Genomic DNA, 20,384 nt, shown 5'->3' with positions numbered 1-20,384 from the left:
CTCATTCATAGAGTTCATTCAATATACTATTTTGCCAAGATCAAAACTTATGTTACGGTATTTTCCCCGATGTATATTCAGTAATGCAACTTAAATTCAGAGATCCTTAATGCAGGAAAGTATCCTTTATAATTTGATCACAGGAAATAATCTCCGATAACCTATTTTATTATTGCCACAATCCAAGTGCTATTGATTCCCTTAGAGATACAAGAAGCTGTTCCAGATATCCGTGGAAGATGCTGGAACCACATTGGGCCTGTCAAAACTTACTAGGGGCCTGCACACTGGAGATGGCTGATGCTGATAGATGGAGCTAAATAATGCCCTGAAGATGCATGGCAAAGTTAATTATGGATTATTTAATTTAAGAAATCCTAAGCATGTCTTTGCGAGTTTAGTATATCCCAATGATCAAATCACTGTTTACGGAGAAGAGTCACTCATGGTGACTTGTGAAGTATGCTTTTGTTTACCTTTGTTCTTTTTCTTCTGGTTGTAATTTTTTAAACGAGGGTGAAAAAGTTAGACCTTGTACAGCAAACTCTAATGAAGGCAAGTTTCCCCACCCTCAATGAGCAACTCTCAATGATGACGTCATTCCTAGTATGGAGTAGCATTGACTTAAAGCAAGGTAACTGTTTCTGTTTTTACTTGGAAATTCAATTTTTTCCTGGGGCTTGTCAGAATTAAGAAAGCGTGTATGTCTGAAGCATAGTGAAATTAGCTCCGCAGGAGGGCCTTTTACCTCACGGTCATATTCCTGTTTTCAACAGCTTCCATCTTTTTATAAATAGTGGAATCTGTAAGTCTGAGAGTATTTTATATTACTTAGTGTCTCTTAAATTTTCTGGGGAATTGAGTTCCCATAAGGCAGTTTTTGAGTTCAGTGTTTTCATTTAGAAGGCAAAGTCTGTGCCAGGCATGGTGGCGTATACTTGTAATCCCAGACCTGGGAGGTGGAGGCAGGATGATCAGGAGTTTAAGATCATCCTCAGCTACATAGTGAATTGAAGGCCAGCCTAAGCCTTAAGAGGCCCTGTCTCAACAAAACAAACAAACTCCATATTTGGTTCATTTTGTATTTTGAAATGCTTTTGCATGGCTTTGTTCTTTAATAATGATATATCACACCAGTAGAGCATGTGCCTATGTGGGGATTTAAATAAAACTTACAATGATACATTGTGCAAACAGAATATACAACTGAGATGATCCAAGGCGTCCTTTCTATACAGATTCACTTCCTACCGTCAGATATAGTGCTTACCAGAAACCATCCCCACTGCAGGTTGCTATTCGTTTAGAATCTTTGTGACTCCAGGCAATGTAGAATATTACATTCTTCCCATGCTTAAAAAAATATAAAACAGTTATCAGTAAAAATTAATTATCCATTTAAAAAATTACTTATTTCTAGGTATCATTTTTATTAGTAACTTATTCTAGGTGATAGTAGCATAGATATTAATGTCAATGGCAGAAATCTGAATATGCATATGCTTATACAACAGACAAAATTTTTATTTGTATGTGTGTGTATGATGTGTGTATGTTTATGCATGTGCATATGTGTGAAAAACAGGGGTACACTTGTCATGGCATGCATGTGGAATTTAGAAGACAACCTTAATTATCTGTCCTTACCTTCCACATTTTTTAAAAATTATTTCTTTTTGTTCACAGCTGCATATATCAGAGTAGTGGACCCTCACATCTCCAGGAATTATCCTAAACTGTTTTTCACAAATTACCTTGTACAAACACAGGAATTCCAGCACATACGCTACTGCGTTTTAGGTAGGTTCTGAAGATTCAGACTCAACTTCTCCACTTTTGTGGCCAGCAGTTTACCCACTTAGACTTCTCCCCAGTGTTAGGTTCAAAGTGGGTCCCCAAACAGTAGTGCTGCTGACAATGTCCTGAATGACAGTGGAGACTCCGCTCAGGCTGGACTCTGACTGGGTAAACAGGACTGCTACTTAAAGCCAGCGTTCCTCAGCAATCTTGTAAAGTGGGTTTCAGTCTGTCAAGAGAAGCCATTACTTCCCTTAGCCGCCTCTGCAGCCAACTACCTCCTGTGATGAGAACCAGTTCCCTCTTAACTCAAGCAAGGCCCCAACAGATCAAAATCCGACAGCTAGGCTGTTGTTTCCTCCCACCCTCACTACTCTGACTCCTAGGCTGTTCCAGCTTACAGGCTCCCTCCTCCTCCCCACAACCTGTCTTTTAAAAACTGGCAAGGTTCTCCCTGCCTTTTTTTTTTTTTTTTTAAATACTCTCTTTGTCTTCTGGAAGACAGCCTGACAGTTTGAATTCCCCAATAAACCTTTTCTTTCTACTCATGGAGGGGCCAAGTTCAGTGGTTTCACCAGACCCTCACTTACACTCAGAACCTGAATACAAATTTTAAGAATATATAAAGGGGCGGCCACACTTAAAAACAGATTTAGTAGGCATAAATTAGGCTAGGTTTTGTTGGACACAAGGTTAAAAGTTGAAGTTGGCTTCTTCGGCCATCCATAGAATTTAAATGTACTTGTCTGTCTGTCCCTGTGAAGTCCAGTATCCAGTTGCTGATATACACCTTACTGCATTCAAACACAGGCTACCACAACTAATGTATAATAATGTCAGCAAGTTTTTTCACTCATTTTGCTCTAGTTTCAAAGGTTTATTTTCATTAAGATATTTGAAAATTTTCCAGGACTGGAGAAGCCCTAAGAGGTGTAGTTCTAACTCATGTGAGGAGAACTTTCAAAGCACACAAATCTAGTAAGGTGGGAAATGCCTGTCAACAACTGTGTGATGAGAAAACAAAAGGTAGAACCAACCCATTCTCAGATTTTAATCAAACTTTCTCTATTTTATGAATTGCTGAAATCATGGCTGTTATTAGAGTAAAGCCATGAATTTATAACCTCTATTTTAAGGCTGATTTATAAGAACATTGCCTCAAATTGTTAAGACAATTTTCAGTGGTTTTTATTTCTTTGAAAGGACACAGAATGTAAATTTATACAAGTGAATTAAAAATGGGATTAGTCCCTTTATATTTGTAAAGTGCACATGCACTTTTAAAAAACATTGTAAGATTATGAATTTTGTTTTGACTTCACTTAGTAGAGGTTCTTTTGACCCTTCTAATTAGATACTTAGTCAGATATCAGAAATCTCTAATGTCATTAAGGATAGATAACTCTTTCATACACAGCAACTTCTAAAATAAAGATCTCAGACTTTGAGATCTTTGATCTCGGGTTAGAATAATGGGATCTCATGGCCAGGTGCCAGGCCAAGCTCTAGCAGTCCAGTTGATGAGAGAGAGGGGGGATTCTATGAGCAAGGAACATCGAGATCATGATGGGAAAACATAGAGAGATGGTCACCTAAACTAGTGGAAATCCATGAACGGTGGACCAATAGCTGTGGATCCCCTATGGGACTGGACTCGGCCCTCTAGTTATGCAAGACAGTTGTTTAGCTTGAACTGTTTGGGGGCTCCCCAGGCAGGGAGATCAGGATCTGTCCCTGGTGCATGAGGAGGCTTTTTGGAGCCTAATGTCTAAGATGTGACACCTTGAGCAGCCTTGGTGCAGGGGACAGGGGCTTGGACCTGCCCCAACTGAATGTATCAGGCTCTGCTGACTCCCCATGGGAGACCTTAACTTGGAGGAGGTGGGAAATGGGGGAAGTGACTGGGGGGAAGGCTGGAGAGGTTGGAGGAGGGGGATCTGTGACTGGTATGTAAAATGAATAGAAAATTTCTTAATTTTTAAAAAAGTAAAAAAAGAATGGGATCTGAGTATCTCTGGCCTTGGGTGGATATATGACATTCTATCTAAATTGCTCAAAAGATCCTAAGATTTCTATCTTTCCAGGGGCTTTCTGGGAAAGAAGAAAGACATACCAATGCCTCCTACCTTAAGAGGTCATTTAAACAGACCTGTTGATTATCTATACAGGAAAACACCCTTTAGGAAATCTATCTGTTTTATTCACTTTAAGAAAGACATAAAGCCTACTTAAGCAGGTAAGTAGACATAAGACCTTCAGGAAGCTAGGAGGAAGGCTATAGAAAGGTCCTGGTTACGTTGTGACCTATAGTTTTGTCTTACTGGCCTGTAATCCTCTTGAGTGTACCCCAGGAAACATCCTATGATTTCATTTAAAAAAAAAATCCTGAGATCCCTTTGAACAATGTCACTTCAAAAGTCATCACAAGCATCCATATGGTTATTGTTAAGGCATGTAGACATGATATTCTCTTACAAAAAACCCTTACCCATGTTATGGGTGCATATCATATTTTGCCTAAATATATGTCTCTTTCTCCCTAAGTGACCACACTTAAATCTATGTTGAAATCATACACACATACACACAGAGAAATTTCCATCTGCTTCAACCTGACTGACAGCAGATTATCTGTGCAGAGACACCTCATCATGAAGCTTTGTTTCTCAATCCTACTAAGAGATAGTTATAGGGCTTGTCATACAATAACAGAATTTGAAAGAAGATCAAAGCAATGGTAGAATCTAACTTCATCATGTTGTGTGTGAAGAAATAGGTTCATGACAATAAAACGAGTCTATAGCCAGAGATATTGCTAACAGAACTGGGTATTATAGAGAAGCTATTTCTTTGGTCCGGCCATTGCCATCAGAAGCCATTGTTATATTGACTTACTTTGACTCATATGCCTGGAAACAAAATAAGTACAATTCAGTGATGGTCAGGTCTACACTAATGTTAATGAGGCTGTTAATGCTCCCTCCTAGAAGAAGGGACTAAGTCACTACTCACTCCTGCCTTAGAGTTTACTGGAGTATACACAAGGGGGAAGATGGACTGTAGAAGGGTCTTTGGTGACATTTCTATAAGGTGGACCACATCAGAGGAAGGAGCTTCCCAGTTGATGTTCTGTTTTTGAATAATACTTGCTTTTTACATAACCACAATAAACCCAAAGGTTCACAAAGCTGGACTTGAATGGAATTCTGTTTTGGATGTTTGAGCAGAAAATTCTTTGTGATTTTATAGAAAATGTTATAACACTTGGTAATACTTTAGGATTTCTGAGTTTAGTCTTCTATCCATTATTATTTGCTTAGATTTTGTGAAAAGCATAACTTAAAATTCTTGGGAATCTATGATGCAATTTGAGATAAATTTTTCTAAATTCAGTTGTAATTATTAAATTCATCCTGGATTATCAGTAGTTCCTTGCAGTGTCTTCTAATTGGGAAAACATAGATACCATTGTATTGTTACACATTAAGACGAAACATTTACATAATATGCAGTAAGACATAATGCAATTTGACAGCAATAAGTTCATCTTACCTCATTGAATCGCTGTATCATTTTGCCCTTTTGAACATCCCAAATAAAAGCACCATTTTGGGAAGTCGCACCAGCAATGCAATCTGAATCACCTGAGAACACAATTGGTTGGAGATGATACATTTAGTATTTTCTACAAATGTGATTCTCTTTAAAAATGCAATTTTTGAAAAGGGAAGACTTGAAATTTATTTAAGAATTGTAGCTGATACTTAATTTCTTTTTTATTTGTGTGGGAAGGGGCATGTGCATGCCTTTGGAACTTAGAGGAAGATCTGCAGGAACTGGTTCTCCCAGTCTGCAATCCAGGTACCAGGGGATTAAACGCAGGTCACTGGGTTTGGCAATAATCTCTGTTACCCACAGAGCCATTGTACTGAACACATATTTGATATATTTATAATGGAAATTTTAAAAATATAATTATATAACTGTTATCAGTGCATCAACTATGAAAGAGAACAAAGCAATGAATATATTAGCTATATAACTTCAATAGTTACATGATCAATTTATTTAGTCTATAGCTCCTACTAAATTTTTTTAGAGCAAATCTCTGATAACATTTGAGATCAATAAATAATTCAGCCTAGAAGTTGAAAAGACAGGGATGGCTCTGTTATCAAACCAAGTAGTATAGACACAATCCCCCAGGTTATCAGTAACTCCCAAGTATTATATGAATGCATAATGTGTTACTACTCATATTTCCTGGCTGTTTAGTAATATTTTAATGATTATGAAAATATTTTTGGAAGCTGATCAAATAAAAAAATTTCAGTTGAAAACACAAATAATACTTCTTTTTTAAAAATGAAAAATACACGAAAATTTTCAGGAAAAGTTTTATCGTGCAAAATCCATTAATCTTTAAAGGCATAGCTCTACAAATAGAGCCAAAATTAGATAATATTCAAATCATCTAGATTTACTGAAGGTTTTCTATGTGGCTGTTATCTTAATAGCCCAGGAATCAAAGTTCTTTTGCAGGTGAGCTATGCTATAAAAGGCCTTACATCTCACAGAAGCTGAACTGACAAAAAAAGTTGCTATTAATTTGCCTCTACAGCCATTTGGAACAAGATTAAACCTGGATGAAGAAGATAAATTTGAATAAGATTTAGGAAAGTCACTTGATTTCATTCTGGGTTTTAATAAAAGGAAGTCTTACCTGGAGCCCATGAAAGAGCAAAAATGACCCCCTCATTACCAGGAGAAGTATACACTGCTGTTAAGGTGTTTACATCCCAGACTTTTATAGTGCCATCAAATGAAGCTGTTGCTAAGAGATTTGGATCATCAGGTTTGAATTTGCAGTCAAATATAGTTTCCACATGGCCCTAGAATTCATTATTTTTTTAAAAAATCATATTATGGAGGAACTCCTTATTAATAAAGCATAATACATAAAATTTATACATGTACAGTGATAACAACAGATATAAGGTGATAACTTTCATTACTTGTACTTAAATTTTTTTCTGCTGCTCTGCTTTCAAATTTCAGCTTCGGAAACCTGAAAACTCACATTGAAAAATAAAATATTTCTTGTTTCCTTTGTGCCAAAAGGAAAGGATATCTAGAGAGGAAAACATTATAGAATTTTCCTTAACTTTAAAGCCTTGTTTTGTTTGGAAGGTTTTGATGCCTAGTGAGGCAGCAACCATATGCAGACCTTCCAAATGCTAAGTGATGCCAAATCAACCTGTTAGTATTATTCAGAAGTGGTAGAAATTTTAGGAGGTACGGCCTCATGAACAGATGGAGGTCTTGGGGGCCCTGTTCTAACAGGGTGTGTCTCTGCATTTCTCCCACTCTTATCTCTGCTTCCTGGCTTCCAAGAGAGGAGCACACTCCAATCATTTTTCTTCCAATAATATACTGCTGTCTGCTCTTTGCTTCTTTCTCTTCTGTGGAGCTAGGGATTAAATTGGGTCTCAAATATGAGACAAACCCTGTACCAATCAGCCACACCCACAGCTTTATGTTGTTGTTACCCTGTGTTATTATCTAAAATGTTTCAACAGCAAAAACAGCAGTATATTATTACCTACAAAATAATGTTTAGCAATATTAATATGCAAGTATATATAAATATCACAAATTTATAAAAATATAGCATTGCTTTATAAAAATAAGCATTGCACTTAATAGAAGCAATAACCGGAGGACGTACCAATTCCCTAAGAAAATCCCACTTCTTGGCTCCCATGTCATAAAGCCCAACTCCACCATCCAAGAAACAGCACACAACATGACCAGGAGGAAGAGAAAATGCTTGATTTTGTGTCAAATTTGGGGGCGGAACTGCTTCACTTGTTGAGGAGGTATAATGATTTTTATTTGGAGACTGAGCTGAAACTAAAATATGAAGGGAAAATAGCAATCACTTTCTCTAGAATAAAATCACACTACTTAACTTATACTTCAACTTTCTGTTTTGTTCTAAATTCATAATCTATATCAGTGAGCCCAATTTCTACTTCCTTAGAATCACCAAAAATGTGGAAATAGGAGTATAAATCTTGATTATAATAAAGAAGTTTATACAAGTACAGATAAACCAGTATGACTGAAAATTAGTCAAGAATCTTAGCCTTTTACAAAAGTGTAGCTTGTTATCTCCATAAATTAAAATATAACATTATTAGTTTTAAAAACAGTCTCCTTTCAAAATACTGCCATAGGAGGCAAGAAGACAGCTCAGCCGTTAAGAAAGCTTGCTGTACAGTCATGAGTATGAAGGTTAGAGTTCAAGTACCTATGTAACAAATGAGTTACATACATGAGTGTCCCACAAACATCTGAAGCTCCATCTCCAGTGGATCCAATGCCCTTTTCTACCTCCACACACACAAGCAGGCATACACACATGTGCACATATACTCCACAATTACATGGAGAGACACACACAGGCACATAAAATAAATGAGCAGTATAACAACTTTATACCCAACCACCCACATAGGTGATGTTTTTCTGTCAATGTAAAAAACTTTATTTTCAAGTCAGTGTGAATTGCTTCCATTAACACCATTATAAATTATTAGTACAAACCTATTAATTACACATTGAAATATGCATAAATACTTCATAGTATTTTGTATTGTTTAAAATATAGGAAAGTCTTATTGCATTCATTATAGATATTGCTCATTTCTTTGAGCCTGAGAATGACAGGAAGTCCAAACCAGAATAGATAATAATAAAAGAGGTATTTGAGAATAATCAGTTTAGTTCAATGACATATAGTATGGATAAAAGTTAATATCCATAACCATCGCTTGATATTTTAATTATTTGACATCATGAGTGGTCTTGACAAACTTTATGCATCAATCTGCTTGGAATTCTTGTTTAGAATTAAATGTCTTTATTTTTTAAGCTGCATTTCATAATGGTTCTTAGTTTGTGGTATTGTGTTTAATGCAAACTAGGAAAAATAAGCTTGGAAGTCTACCTAACAACAGAGTATTTGAAAGATATTACTCAAAAATGACAATATCAGTATGTGCTTCTTTAGATTTTCTGGCTTTTAATAGACATGGACACTTTTGTCATCAGGAAATATGAAAGAAAATGATTATGAGGTCTAAATCTTTCCAAGATATGAAAATTCATAGTGACAAAACAAAGAAAGTAAAGCATACAGAAAAAGAACATAGAAGCAATGTACAATATTCTAGCTAGTCTCTCACTCAGCATTCTGATTCTTCTAAACCCATGTTCAAACCATTGAAAAGCTGGGACTCTACAGATTGATTTAAGTTTACAAAAGTGATTGAGGTTCAAATTAGTCGCTTCTAACTATTTATCAATGCCCTCTGAATTAGAAAAAAACATTAATTTTAATAGCCATTGTTAGTTATTTATATTTGTATGAGGAAAAATAGGCTTGAGTAAGGAGGAAATGACTATCCTAGATAAATGTACGTGCACCCGCATGTGTGTGTCTGTGCCTGAGTGTACACTACATGTGTGCAGGTGCCTGTGGAGGCCAAAGGTGTGCTGGAGTTACATGTAGTGTGAGCTGCTTGATGTGAGTGCTGGGAACTAAACTCAAGTCCTCTGAAAGAACAGAAAGCTCTCTTTTAACCACTGAACCCCAATCATAAGTTATTCTTTTAATCAAGAGCCCCATTATTGGCTATGCAATACCCAGTGGGGATCCACAGAAACATATACATGCAGCCAACACTGAATGAACTCAGCAGATTGTATTTATGTTGGTTCTTTTTTGTATATCTGTAACAGCAATGGCTAAAGGAGTCTGTGAATTTGGGGGGATCTGACATCAGAGGGGTAGGGTAAATTATTTAATTATATTTTAATTGGAGAAAAAAGTTCCTTAGTCCATAGTTTCTGTAGTCACAATATGGACACACTACCCCCTATGCAGAATGATTATGATAGACCTCACAGAAAGTCAATTCTATTCTTGTTTACTTTAATAAAAAGTCTAACTAAAAATTATTCAAAGTTCCAGATTGTTTATTTAGAACATGCATTTGACTATTTATCTTGCATTAGAAAATCAGCAAATAACCAGAAAATAATGTGCAAAAACAAAATAGCAGAGGTGACTCAAAATTCTATAAATTCAGTGACAACTCATAGCCAAAATGAAACCCAGATTTCTAATTTGTAATTTGAACACTGAGATTACTTTAACATTTTTTTTGCTATAAACTTTGTAGCTTGTAAATGAGGTATACTTAAGACATAAATTATACCTGCTGTGCCAATTTTATTTAATCCCATCATTCTTAATAATTCTCATCAATATCATTGTTTCACCTCCCTCACAGCAATAATTTAAGATTATCTGAATGTTATCATTCAGTGGCATTTTGCAAATGTAGGTTGGCTCTAAATAGTTTTATATTAGGAATACTAATTATTCTGTGGGTTTATGGTTCCTTCAGTATACATATTATCAAGGCTAATTCTTTTTTGTTTGTTTGTTTGTTTGTTTTGTTTTTCGAGACAGAGTTTCTCTGTGTAGCTTTGGTGCCTGTCCTGGATCTCACTCTGTAGAACAGGTTGGCCTCAAACTAACAGAAATCTGCCTGGCTCTGCCTCCGAGTGAGTGCTGGGATTAAAGGCCACTGCCCGGTTCAAGGCTAATTCTTTAAAATGCTTTTTAGCAGTATAAAATATGTAATATATTTATATTGTGGTACCACTTTCTGTGCAGAAATATGATACTGTGTAGTATTAACAAAACTTTTATATTTTTACTTACATTTTTTCTTTGGAGGAGAATTAACGACATGTAAGCAGTGAAATCCCGTTTTCTTTAATTTAAAATTATCGATAGGTGTTGTTCTTGAAACATTCCAAATACGTAAAACACCCACTTGAGAATCTAGTCAGATCATCAGAAATGCAAATGTCAACACATTTGTTGGACACTAAAATACCCAGTTATAGAAGTAACAACAAAGACCTCCCGAGACAATCACTGACATCATTTAAATATTAATGACACAATCAAAGAAATGGCTGATATCCTGCTCCAGTTTTATATTTGGGGCATGTTTATTTTTTATTCCATTACACTCTGTCACTGCGATAGAAACTGCCTTCCCTAAAAGCTGTCCACCGTGAAGGTCATTATACAGTATGATCACAATCAATCTCCTTGGACAACACTCCTTCTAGGAAATGGTCAGGCAAAGAAAGTTATCCACGTCTAACACTAAGCAATCTCTTTATATTGAAATGTCTATCAACTACTCATTATCTGCTTTCAGACAAATAAATCAAACATGCTTGAAAATCAATTAGAAAATTGCTCCCTCTTCCAAATCTCTCCTCAATAGCTTGTATTTGAGAATAGTCTGTCCGTGCCTCAAACAATCACACATAATATTACCTTATTACCCAGTAATTTTACCAATGTTTTTAAGTTAACAGAATTATAAGTTCACATAACAGTTCTACACTGATGCTCATAATAACAGTCTTAGTCATAATCACCTAAAGTGTGAACAGTATAAATAGCGACCAATGACAACATCTATAATAGGATAGTATTTATGACAGGATGGAGTGGCAAAACTGGTTTATGCTGCAACACAAATGAATCTTCAAAATACGGTGCTAAGCGAAAGGAGTGAATACAAAAGGCCACATTTGAAATGATTGCCTAAAATGCCCCAGATAGGCAAACTCGGAGACAGGAAGTAGGTTATCTGTTTATATGCACGTGTGCTTTTCAGGGTGGGGAGAGGAACAGTGATACTTGGTTATTAGTGGATACAGTTTTTGTTGGGAAAAAAATAAATACTCTGGATTGAGGTAATAGTCATATAACCTTGAGAATAGACTAGAAACCACTGAACTGTGGTTAAAACAGGTGGATTTTGTGGCATATGAAGTTTATCTTACTACTAATAAATATATATTTTTTTCTTACCTATTATTCATAAAATCCCATAAACTTATTTAAAGTTTACTAAGATATATAAACTAGGACTCCATCTATTTTTATTTAAATTAAAACTGCAAAAGTAAAACAAGTAGAGAATCCCTCAAACTTTTGAGGTGAAAAATAATATTATTTTATGCCAAGTACATGTATATAAATGTACATGGAATAAATGTAAGTCTCATGGAATGGTTGACTGTCTTCTCTCTGTCCCCTCTCTCTCCCTCTCTCCCCACTTCTTTCTCTTTCTCTGAGCCTTAGTAAACAGTAAAAGTTGGATATTACTTGCTGTTGCTACTCCTAAACTCTTCCATCTTCTCAGATTTCATGAGGTACCGTGACAGCTTCTCTCAGACAGGGACTATATACTACTTTCATTTCTAAATTTGATTGAAGATACTTAGCTATCTTAGCATATCTGGTGATGATCGGTTAAAATTAGTGAGGTTAATCAGGCTCCTAACAGGAAATTTGATTATTTTCCAATGCCTTCGATGTCCTCTATCCACACCTGGAATCCAACTGTTTGCTGTTTATGCACATATAAACACAGGTACATGTGCATATATATAATATATCACAGTGGATTTCTACATGCAGGAAGTATGATGCCTTAATTTCACTTTCATCATGCCAGTGATGTACTATAAATTAGACACTTACTATATTAAATATTTGTGATGTTAATTAACGATTTTTATGAAATCAACTAATAAAACACAATTGATCTAATTCAGTTCATGAACATTCATGGACTTGAAGCTTTCAGGAATACGGATACATTTACCTCCAGTTATGAACATGCCTGGAGCACTGGGAACCCAGGCTAAGCACTGCACAGACACTGCTGCACTGGGAAAAGTAAACGTTGTGATGCAATACAGTGATTCAGAATCCAGCAGGCGAATTCCATAATGCAAATTAGCCACCAGAAGATAGTCAGTGGATAGGGGGTCCCACTCCAGGGCTGTCACTGGATCCTCTTCATCTGTTCCTTCAAGAGACTCAGGTCTCAGAACGTGCTTCTGATGTTTACTACCTATCATAAAAAGGAACTTGTTTCAAAGAGCATCAGAGATCAGTGTTTCATTCATGGTCTGTACTGTATGTTCCCAGTCTGTGAGACGCCTGAGAGCATGATCTGGCTTCCCTATATGGAAGGCCTGGCTGACATGTGCATGGGAGAACGGTTAGCCCCGATGATGCCAGTCAGGGTTAACTGCTTTATTTGGATACTCTTGAGTGCTTGAAGTATTCCTCATATTTAGTACGAAAAATCTAGAAGAAAAAGATTTGCTTGCCTCATAAGAAAAATAAAGTTTTACTTTCTCATGAAGACAGGGACAGGGAAGTAGTAGAGAATATCAGTAAAATGTTTTTCATAAGTAAAAACAGTAACTTCGGAGTTGGTTGCCTAGATCCACACTCAGGTTCTACACTAACTAGCTTTGCTCTCCTGAACAAGCCACAGTCTTTGATGCCTAAGCGTCTCTGGTTTTATAATGGAGGACTCAAGATTTGTTCACAGAGATTTTGACAACATTACATGAGTAGTTCATTAAAGAGCTTATCACAGTAAGGATGTGTCATAAATAGCATTACCAGTATTTACAGTAATTCCTTTCTCATTCATCATCAGTTGTCAAAATTCAAACCAGAGAATTAAAACAAGAAATCCAGAATAAATAAGTAAGTGAAATTAAAAATACAAAGAATTATCAGAAATCATCTTAACTTTTGTAAATTAAATATATAGCTGGTATTGGGAAAAGACGTGTTGCTGAGGAACCATATGAGAACTCCTCTGGAGTCCCCTTATTCCCAAAAGATAGCCAATGAGGCAATTAAACATAGACAATGTAAATAGGAAAGAAATGCTTTGTAGTCTGAAGAATTATAAATTTTAGAGGATGTGCTTGTTTAAAAGTACATGATTATGGAGTGCAGGAAGACAGCTCAGTGCTTGCCTTGAAAGTATAAGGATCTGCATCCAATCCCCAGAGCCAGATAAAAATGATGGGCATGAACGTACATGGTTATAGTCCTAGCATTCTGGAATTGGAGACAAGCAGATTCCTGGAGCTTGCTGATCAGCCATTATTCTAGCTCTGTAGCCTTAAGTTTCTCCGATCCCACCCGGCCTGACATCTCATGTCTGTCTACCCCCTCAAACTCCCCATGCCCCACCTCCCCCGCCCCACCTGTCCTGCAGCCTCTTATAAAATAATCACTTGGAGGCTTAATATTAATTGCAAATTATATGGCTTATGGCTGAGGCTTCTTACTAGCTAGCTCTTATAACTTAACTCAACCCATAACTACTAATCTATGTATCGCCACATATTCTGTGGCTTTACCTGTGTCCCATTACATGTTACTCCTGGGGTGGTGGTTTGGCGTCTCCCCTTACTCTCCTTTCTCCTCTCACTATCTCTCTTGGATTTCACATCTGGCTCCATCCTACCCTGCCATGGGCCAATGCTGCTTTATTTATTAGCCAATGGGGGCAACACATATTCACAGCCTACAGAAAGACATCCCACAGCATAGCTCTATGAGCAAGGTCCAGGCCAATGTGACAGACTGTCTCAAAAGTTAAGAACATGGTGTTATTGAGGAATGATGCCTGAAACTCTTCTCTGGCCTCCACACAGACACATGTGCACATGCACCTGCACACAAATGTGTATCTGCAAATGTACACACACACACACACACACACACACACACACACACGCACGCACGCACGCACGCACGCACTCACACACACACTCATACATGCGCTCGCCCCCCCCCCCCCCCCCCCGGAACACACACATCAAAAACAAAACAAAAAACTATACAATCACTCTTGTTTCAGTCTCATAATTATATGTTCTCTTCAACAAATCAGAACACAAAAGTAAAAACAAGTTAATATCCCTTAGTTACATCAACTATTTACTTACAAAGTGAATTTAATATCTTATTATTTCAGCTTTGATTAAGCTCACAAAACCATGTTATTTTTAAAATACACTGCTTATCTTAAATAGGTAGTATTTTACTCAGAATTTTACTTATATACTCACAGAAAATGGATGTGTGATTTTATTCATTTGGCTTTATCTACTTTGTATATTAAAATAAAAACAGGTTTAATGCTGGAGAGATGGCCTTAGGCAGTAAAGTGTTTGCTATGTGAGCATAGGACCAGAGTTTGGATCCCTAGCACCTAGAGTTAAAGTTGGGCAGGGCAGGGCTAGACTGGCCAATAGTGACCACATCGTTCAGTGAGAGACTCTGTCTCCAAATAAGGTGGTGGGGAAATTGAGGAAGATATCTGATTTTGTCCTTTATCCTTCATGTACAGATGGGGACTTGAACATACCACACACACACACACACACACTCCTACACACATACAGACATATGCACACACTCCCCACATACACGCACAAAGAAAAAAATTACATTTTATTTATCCAAATAAGTACTTCTTAACTGCCTATTTGGTGTGATAGAAAGTGATGTGCATAACAGTCATAAAATTGAAAGAGTTATTTAAAAAAAGAACTTATTAGCCAAATACTATTTCTTAAGAAATGTGGATATTTGTGCCAGTTAATTTTGTTTTCTTTCAAAAGTATCTTAGTATGTAAAAAAAATGAAACCATGGAAACAAAATGGGAGAATTTGAACTGTGAATGCTGTCAGGTGTGTCCAAGCTTCGTGCATTTCAAAAAGACATTACCATTTACAAAATTCACAGGCTTGAGTTGGATATGCCTGAATCATGCTGTTTTAAATGATAATGGATTACATTCATCACATCTTTTTTGGGATCCTTGTGTTTTTATTGTAAGGAATAGAAAAAAAATGAATCCATAAAGTTTTGTGGCCAGTCATCAGAAGAATATAGCTGATATTTTCATTGATATGTGCTACTGATGTGCTGTGGGATGTCTTTCTGTATGCTGTGAATATGTGTTGCTTTGATTGGTTGATAAATAAGGCTGTGTGGCCTATGGCAGGGCAGGTTATAGCTAGGCAGGATACTGGAGAGAGAGACAGGAAGAAGAAAAGAGAGGGGAGAGAGACACCAGCACTGCCAGGAGAAGCAAGATGTGAAAGTACTGGTAAGCCACAGCCACATGGCAACTTATAGATTAATAGAAATGGGTCAAGTTATAAGAGCCAGCTAGCAAGAAGCCTGCCATAGGCCGTACAATTGGTAATTAATATTAAGCCTCTGAATGATTATTTTATAAGCGGCTGTGGGACCTTGGGGCTGGGAGAGACCAGAGAAACCTTCCGGCTACACTGATGTTATATTTCATTTATAAAATTGAGTTTCTTGGCCTATCAGACAGGAAGAAAATCTTGTGATAGAAGTGTAGCAGCTTCTACATTAAAAACAAAAACAAGTAGCCAGGGAAAGTTGGTGTTGAAAAATTGAAGGTGATATAGCATATAACTGTTAAATTTTGGATTTTGAGATCCGATGGTTAAAGAGAAGAGTAAAGAAATCATGGAAGTTTACACAATTCACTGTGGCCATAAGGGGAAAACGATAAAAGCAACAAATAAAATTTATACTCATAAAGAAAACTTTCCCCAATCAATTTTAATTTTTTTATTAATGTTAGAAAAGTTAAACATAAGGTATTTTTAATTATTTCATTCTTGAAAGAGCAATAACAAAATAATAAAATTATGTTTTATTATCACCTAAATTTTAAAGTGAATATAAACCTGACAATAATTCATAACAGGCCTAGTCAGTCCAGTTAAGTAACCAGGCGTTCAAAGCTTCACTGTCCCTTTCTCTGTAAGGGGTGATATCTTTGATAAAGAACGGTGGTATTGCAGTATCTCTATCAATAGGTAAATCATCTGTGGAGAGTATTAGAAAACTGTTATACCTCCAATGAAAATTCTTGTTCATTTGACTTATTTTCCGTAAATATGCAGATATAAAAGACTGATCTGAAAATTCCAAACAAAGACAAACGATTGACTGGAGTTGATTAAAAGAAAGTTCCGCACAGAAGATAGAAGGGGAATTTCATGCCTTTCAGTAAAATTTGCTTCAAATGAACATTAGGACTCAGCACAATCTGGATAATCCTAACATTCTGGGCAATTGGACTTTCAGCACTGCTCTAATTTGGAGTCTGGAGAGCCCCCCACGGGCTCATGTGTAGAAGGTTTGGTCCACAGCTTGTGGTGCTGGTGACAGGGAGTGGGAGGTCATAGATGGCGCCTTGAAAAATCAGGTTCTGGTGGGGCGGTAGTAGTACACGCCTTTAATCCCAGCACTTGGGAGGCAGAGCCAGGTAGATCTCTGTGAGTTCGAGGTCAACCTGGTCTACTGAGCAAGATCCAGGACAGGCTCCAAAACTACACAGAGAAACCCTGTCCCTAAAAACAAACAAACAAACAAAAAAATCAGGTTCTGGCTCAACAATAAAATTATTTATTTATTTATTTATTTATTTATTGATTGATTGATTGATTGATTGATTCATTCATTCATTCATTCATTCATTTATTTATTTATTTATTTATTTATTTCTGAGGCAGGGTTTCTCTGTGTAGTTTTGTGCCTTTCCTGGCTAAGAAAAATATTTTTAAAAAGCTGGTTTACTGAAGGATTTAGGTCACTAGGAACATGCCTTTGAAGGGAATAATGGGATTAACTTCCCTTCCTCTCCTCTTTTTCACACTCAACATGTGATTAATAAGATTTTCCTGTTGTATGTTGTAACTGGTAGTATGCTCACACAGGCTCAACACAATGAGGATGATGGATCAGAGACAGGAACCTCCCACATTGTGAGCCAAACTGAGCCAAAATAAACTTTCCCTTTTTTTAAGTTGTTTATTCTCAGACTAATAAAGGCATGTGAATAAGAATTATATTTGCTAAGAAAAACAGATGAGATCAAGATAATTAAATACTTACCAGGCTGAAAAATTGATATGCTTCCATCGATATGACCAAATGCGACTTTTCCCTTCTTTTGGGTGTGCCATCTAAATATACAGATATCGGACACAAAACTATGAGCTTCTTTGTGTACGGACACTCCACTCTTTGGTCCCGAGATGGTCCAAATGAGCAGAGGACCTTTCTGGGAAACAAAGGCCACAGCATCATCTGTGTTCCAGCACCAGCCGAGACAGGCAGGTGTCCCTGGAAGAAATTAAATGCAAACACACACAACAGAAAGATGTGCATAAGATTCATACAACTATTGTTTGCATTGTGCACTTATAGAAATGGAAATATAAGGATTATTTCATTATTTTAAAAACAATCAACTTCTTAATTGGGAACTGTACTTACAAGATAATCTTTAAAACTATGGGGAATATACTTAGAGAATACCAATTCATTTAATCCAGCGTATTTTATATATGAAATATATAGGGTTACTTAATATGTTACTGTGTAGAGCTGCTGACAACTTTAACATTTAATAATTGGGTGAATCTAACACTCATTTTCCACTAGATAGACTAATTTACTAGGGAAGAAAAGAAAATAGAAATGAAAAACATCCAGGTCCAAAACTGTATGTGCAAGTTAAAATATTGTAAAAAATAACAATTGTTAAACATTTCTAGATAAAGTATTAAAGCTTTCAAATTGGGAAAGTATTTAGAAATAAAATAACCTGGAGGAGTTATCAATAAGTCTTTGACAATTTTCACAGCAAAAAATTAAATTAAAATGTATCCACACTATTACTACAATCATTTAAGTTTTCTACAAATGTCAGTGAAGAAGTCCTTTTAAGTATATATCCAGAGACACAGGGAACTATGGCTAATGAACTAAAGCAGTCTCCCCGCACAAATACGTTAGATTCACATAAGGTTCTATTATGACTCCTTGACAAAGACAGATGATAATAATAATAATAATGATGATGATGATTGACAAAGAAAGATAATAATAATAATAGTACTTCCAAAGTTCATTGAAATTGTTATTTTCAAACATAGGCTAATACAGATTCTGTGTTATTGTTCTCATAAAGTTGTGACTTTATGAGAACAATGCGTCACAAACCTTTAATTTTTTACCATAAAATATAAAATTAATTGCAAGTAGTTTTCTATGTTCTATAAGATCATTTACAAAAATAGAAAGTATTGGGTATATGTATTATTATTACTGTAAACAATACTAGAATAGGACTTTTGATTAACAGTGATCATCAGAAAATATGGAGATACATGAAAACTCCTGACTAAGGCCACAAATGGCTGTTTTTATGTCACAATGGATTTTTTTCCTCAGTGATACACTAAAAACTCAAAGAAAAACTGTCAACTATATTAATAGATGTTCGCTAAACAACTGGCTTTATAAATATCTTTCTCAGAGGTTGGAGCGAACTCTGCTCACTACCTAATTACTGGTTATTCAAAGTGATAAAAAAACAGATTACATGAATTTAGAAGTAAAATCCACTATTTGCATTTCAAATTCCTATAATTTGGAAAATACCTTAAAACAACATTTGAATAACAAAATCAGTTCCTTTCACTGAACTTTTAAAAACATTTTTAATGGCATAAATTGAAAAGGCAATATACTAAATGTGTTAAATATGGCTAAAAATTTAAAAAGGCTGTATTGCTACAGAAAACAAAGGGATAAATGCATATGAACTGCCAATTTTGCAAGTACACGTTAGAGTATAATAAAGAAAATTTGAACAAAATTAAACTAGTGCAATAGTTTAAAAGTTTAATACTTTTAAAAGAAACTGAATATTGACATTCTATCTAGAAACACCACACACACTATAAATAATCATCGAATTATCATTGGTACTGAAAAATAAAGTGAACTATGATATTGAACATAAAATGGTTATTTAATTATATCATCAATATAGGTAAAATTAAAGCCCAATGTTGAGTAAAATAGGATTGTGATTATCCAATTCCCAAAGATCTGTTTGTTGAAACAAGTTTTCATCTCTATGAAAGCACAAATAAGGTCACAAAACATGCTCAGCAGTACATCATGTAGATGCACATTATCTGCATATTATCATCCATATGTGTCAAAGATTGGAATACCCCAATGAACAGGCAACTTACCTAATTAATATTTCCTAGTTTTGTTTGAATATTTATTCTGGAAATTTTCATACTAAATTTTCACATTGATTTAATTATTTGTAATTGGCTACATTCTTAGTTAATAACATCCTCTTCGGAGATTTATTTTGGGAAATTCTATTTCAGTTTTGTACCCATGCACCTGCCACGGCATGAAATGCATTTCTTAGACATGTTACTACTAAAAATTTTGAATACTGTTTTAAAATCTGAACTAATTAAACAAATTGAAGTAAAGATAGTTTACTTGGTAAAATAAACTTTATAAGTATACCTTTGATGTTGTCGAGTTTAGCAATGACTTTTTGCTCTGCAACATTCCAAATGATCACTAAGTTGTCAGTACTGCCACTTGCAAACAGGTCAGGGTTATGTGGACACCAAGAGATTGCCGTGATTGTCTTTTTATGTTCCGACATAATTGCATGAAGTTTGAATTCATTATAACGGTGATCCAACTAAAATGAAGCACGTCAAG

At 35.8% G+C, this 20,384-nt stretch overlaps 1 protein-coding gene across 5 annotated transcripts in view; it reads right to left on the bottom strand.

Annotated features, from left to right (window-relative positions):
- Wdr17 (WD repeat domain 17) overlaps positions 1-20,384 on the bottom strand; it is an 89,078-nt gene that overhangs the window by 39,766 nt on the left and 28,928 nt on the right. For all 5 annotated transcript variants that reach the window (XM_006970915.4, XM_015998418.3, XM_015998424.3 and 2 more), the window contains 8 exons: positions 20,181-20,364; positions 17,730-17,960; positions 12,570-12,821; positions 10,595-10,717; positions 7,526-7,710; positions 6,521-6,689; positions 5,350-5,441; positions 1,271-1,353 (listed from right to left, as the gene is read on the bottom strand). In XM_006970915.4, the coding sequence (XP_006970977.2) occupies positions 1,271-1,353; positions 5,350-5,441; positions 6,521-6,689; positions 7,526-7,710; positions 10,595-10,717; positions 12,570-12,821; positions 17,730-17,960; positions 20,181-20,364 (1,319 nt within the window). The remainder of the gene's footprint in view (positions 1-1,270; positions 1,354-5,349; positions 5,442-6,520; positions 6,690-7,525; positions 7,711-10,594; positions 10,718-12,569; positions 12,822-17,729; positions 17,961-20,180; positions 20,365-20,384) is intronic.

This window comes from Peromyscus maniculatus, chromosome 17 (genome assembly GCF_049852395.1).
Source record: "Peromyscus maniculatus bairdii isolate BWxNUB_F1_BW_parent chromosome 17, HU_Pman_BW_mat_3.1, whole genome shotgun sequence".
NCBI lineage: Eukaryota > Metazoa > Chordata > Mammalia > Rodentia > Cricetidae > Peromyscus > Peromyscus maniculatus.
Note: the sequence above shows the minus strand (reverse complement) of the source record. Positions and strands in the feature narration are given on the sequence as shown.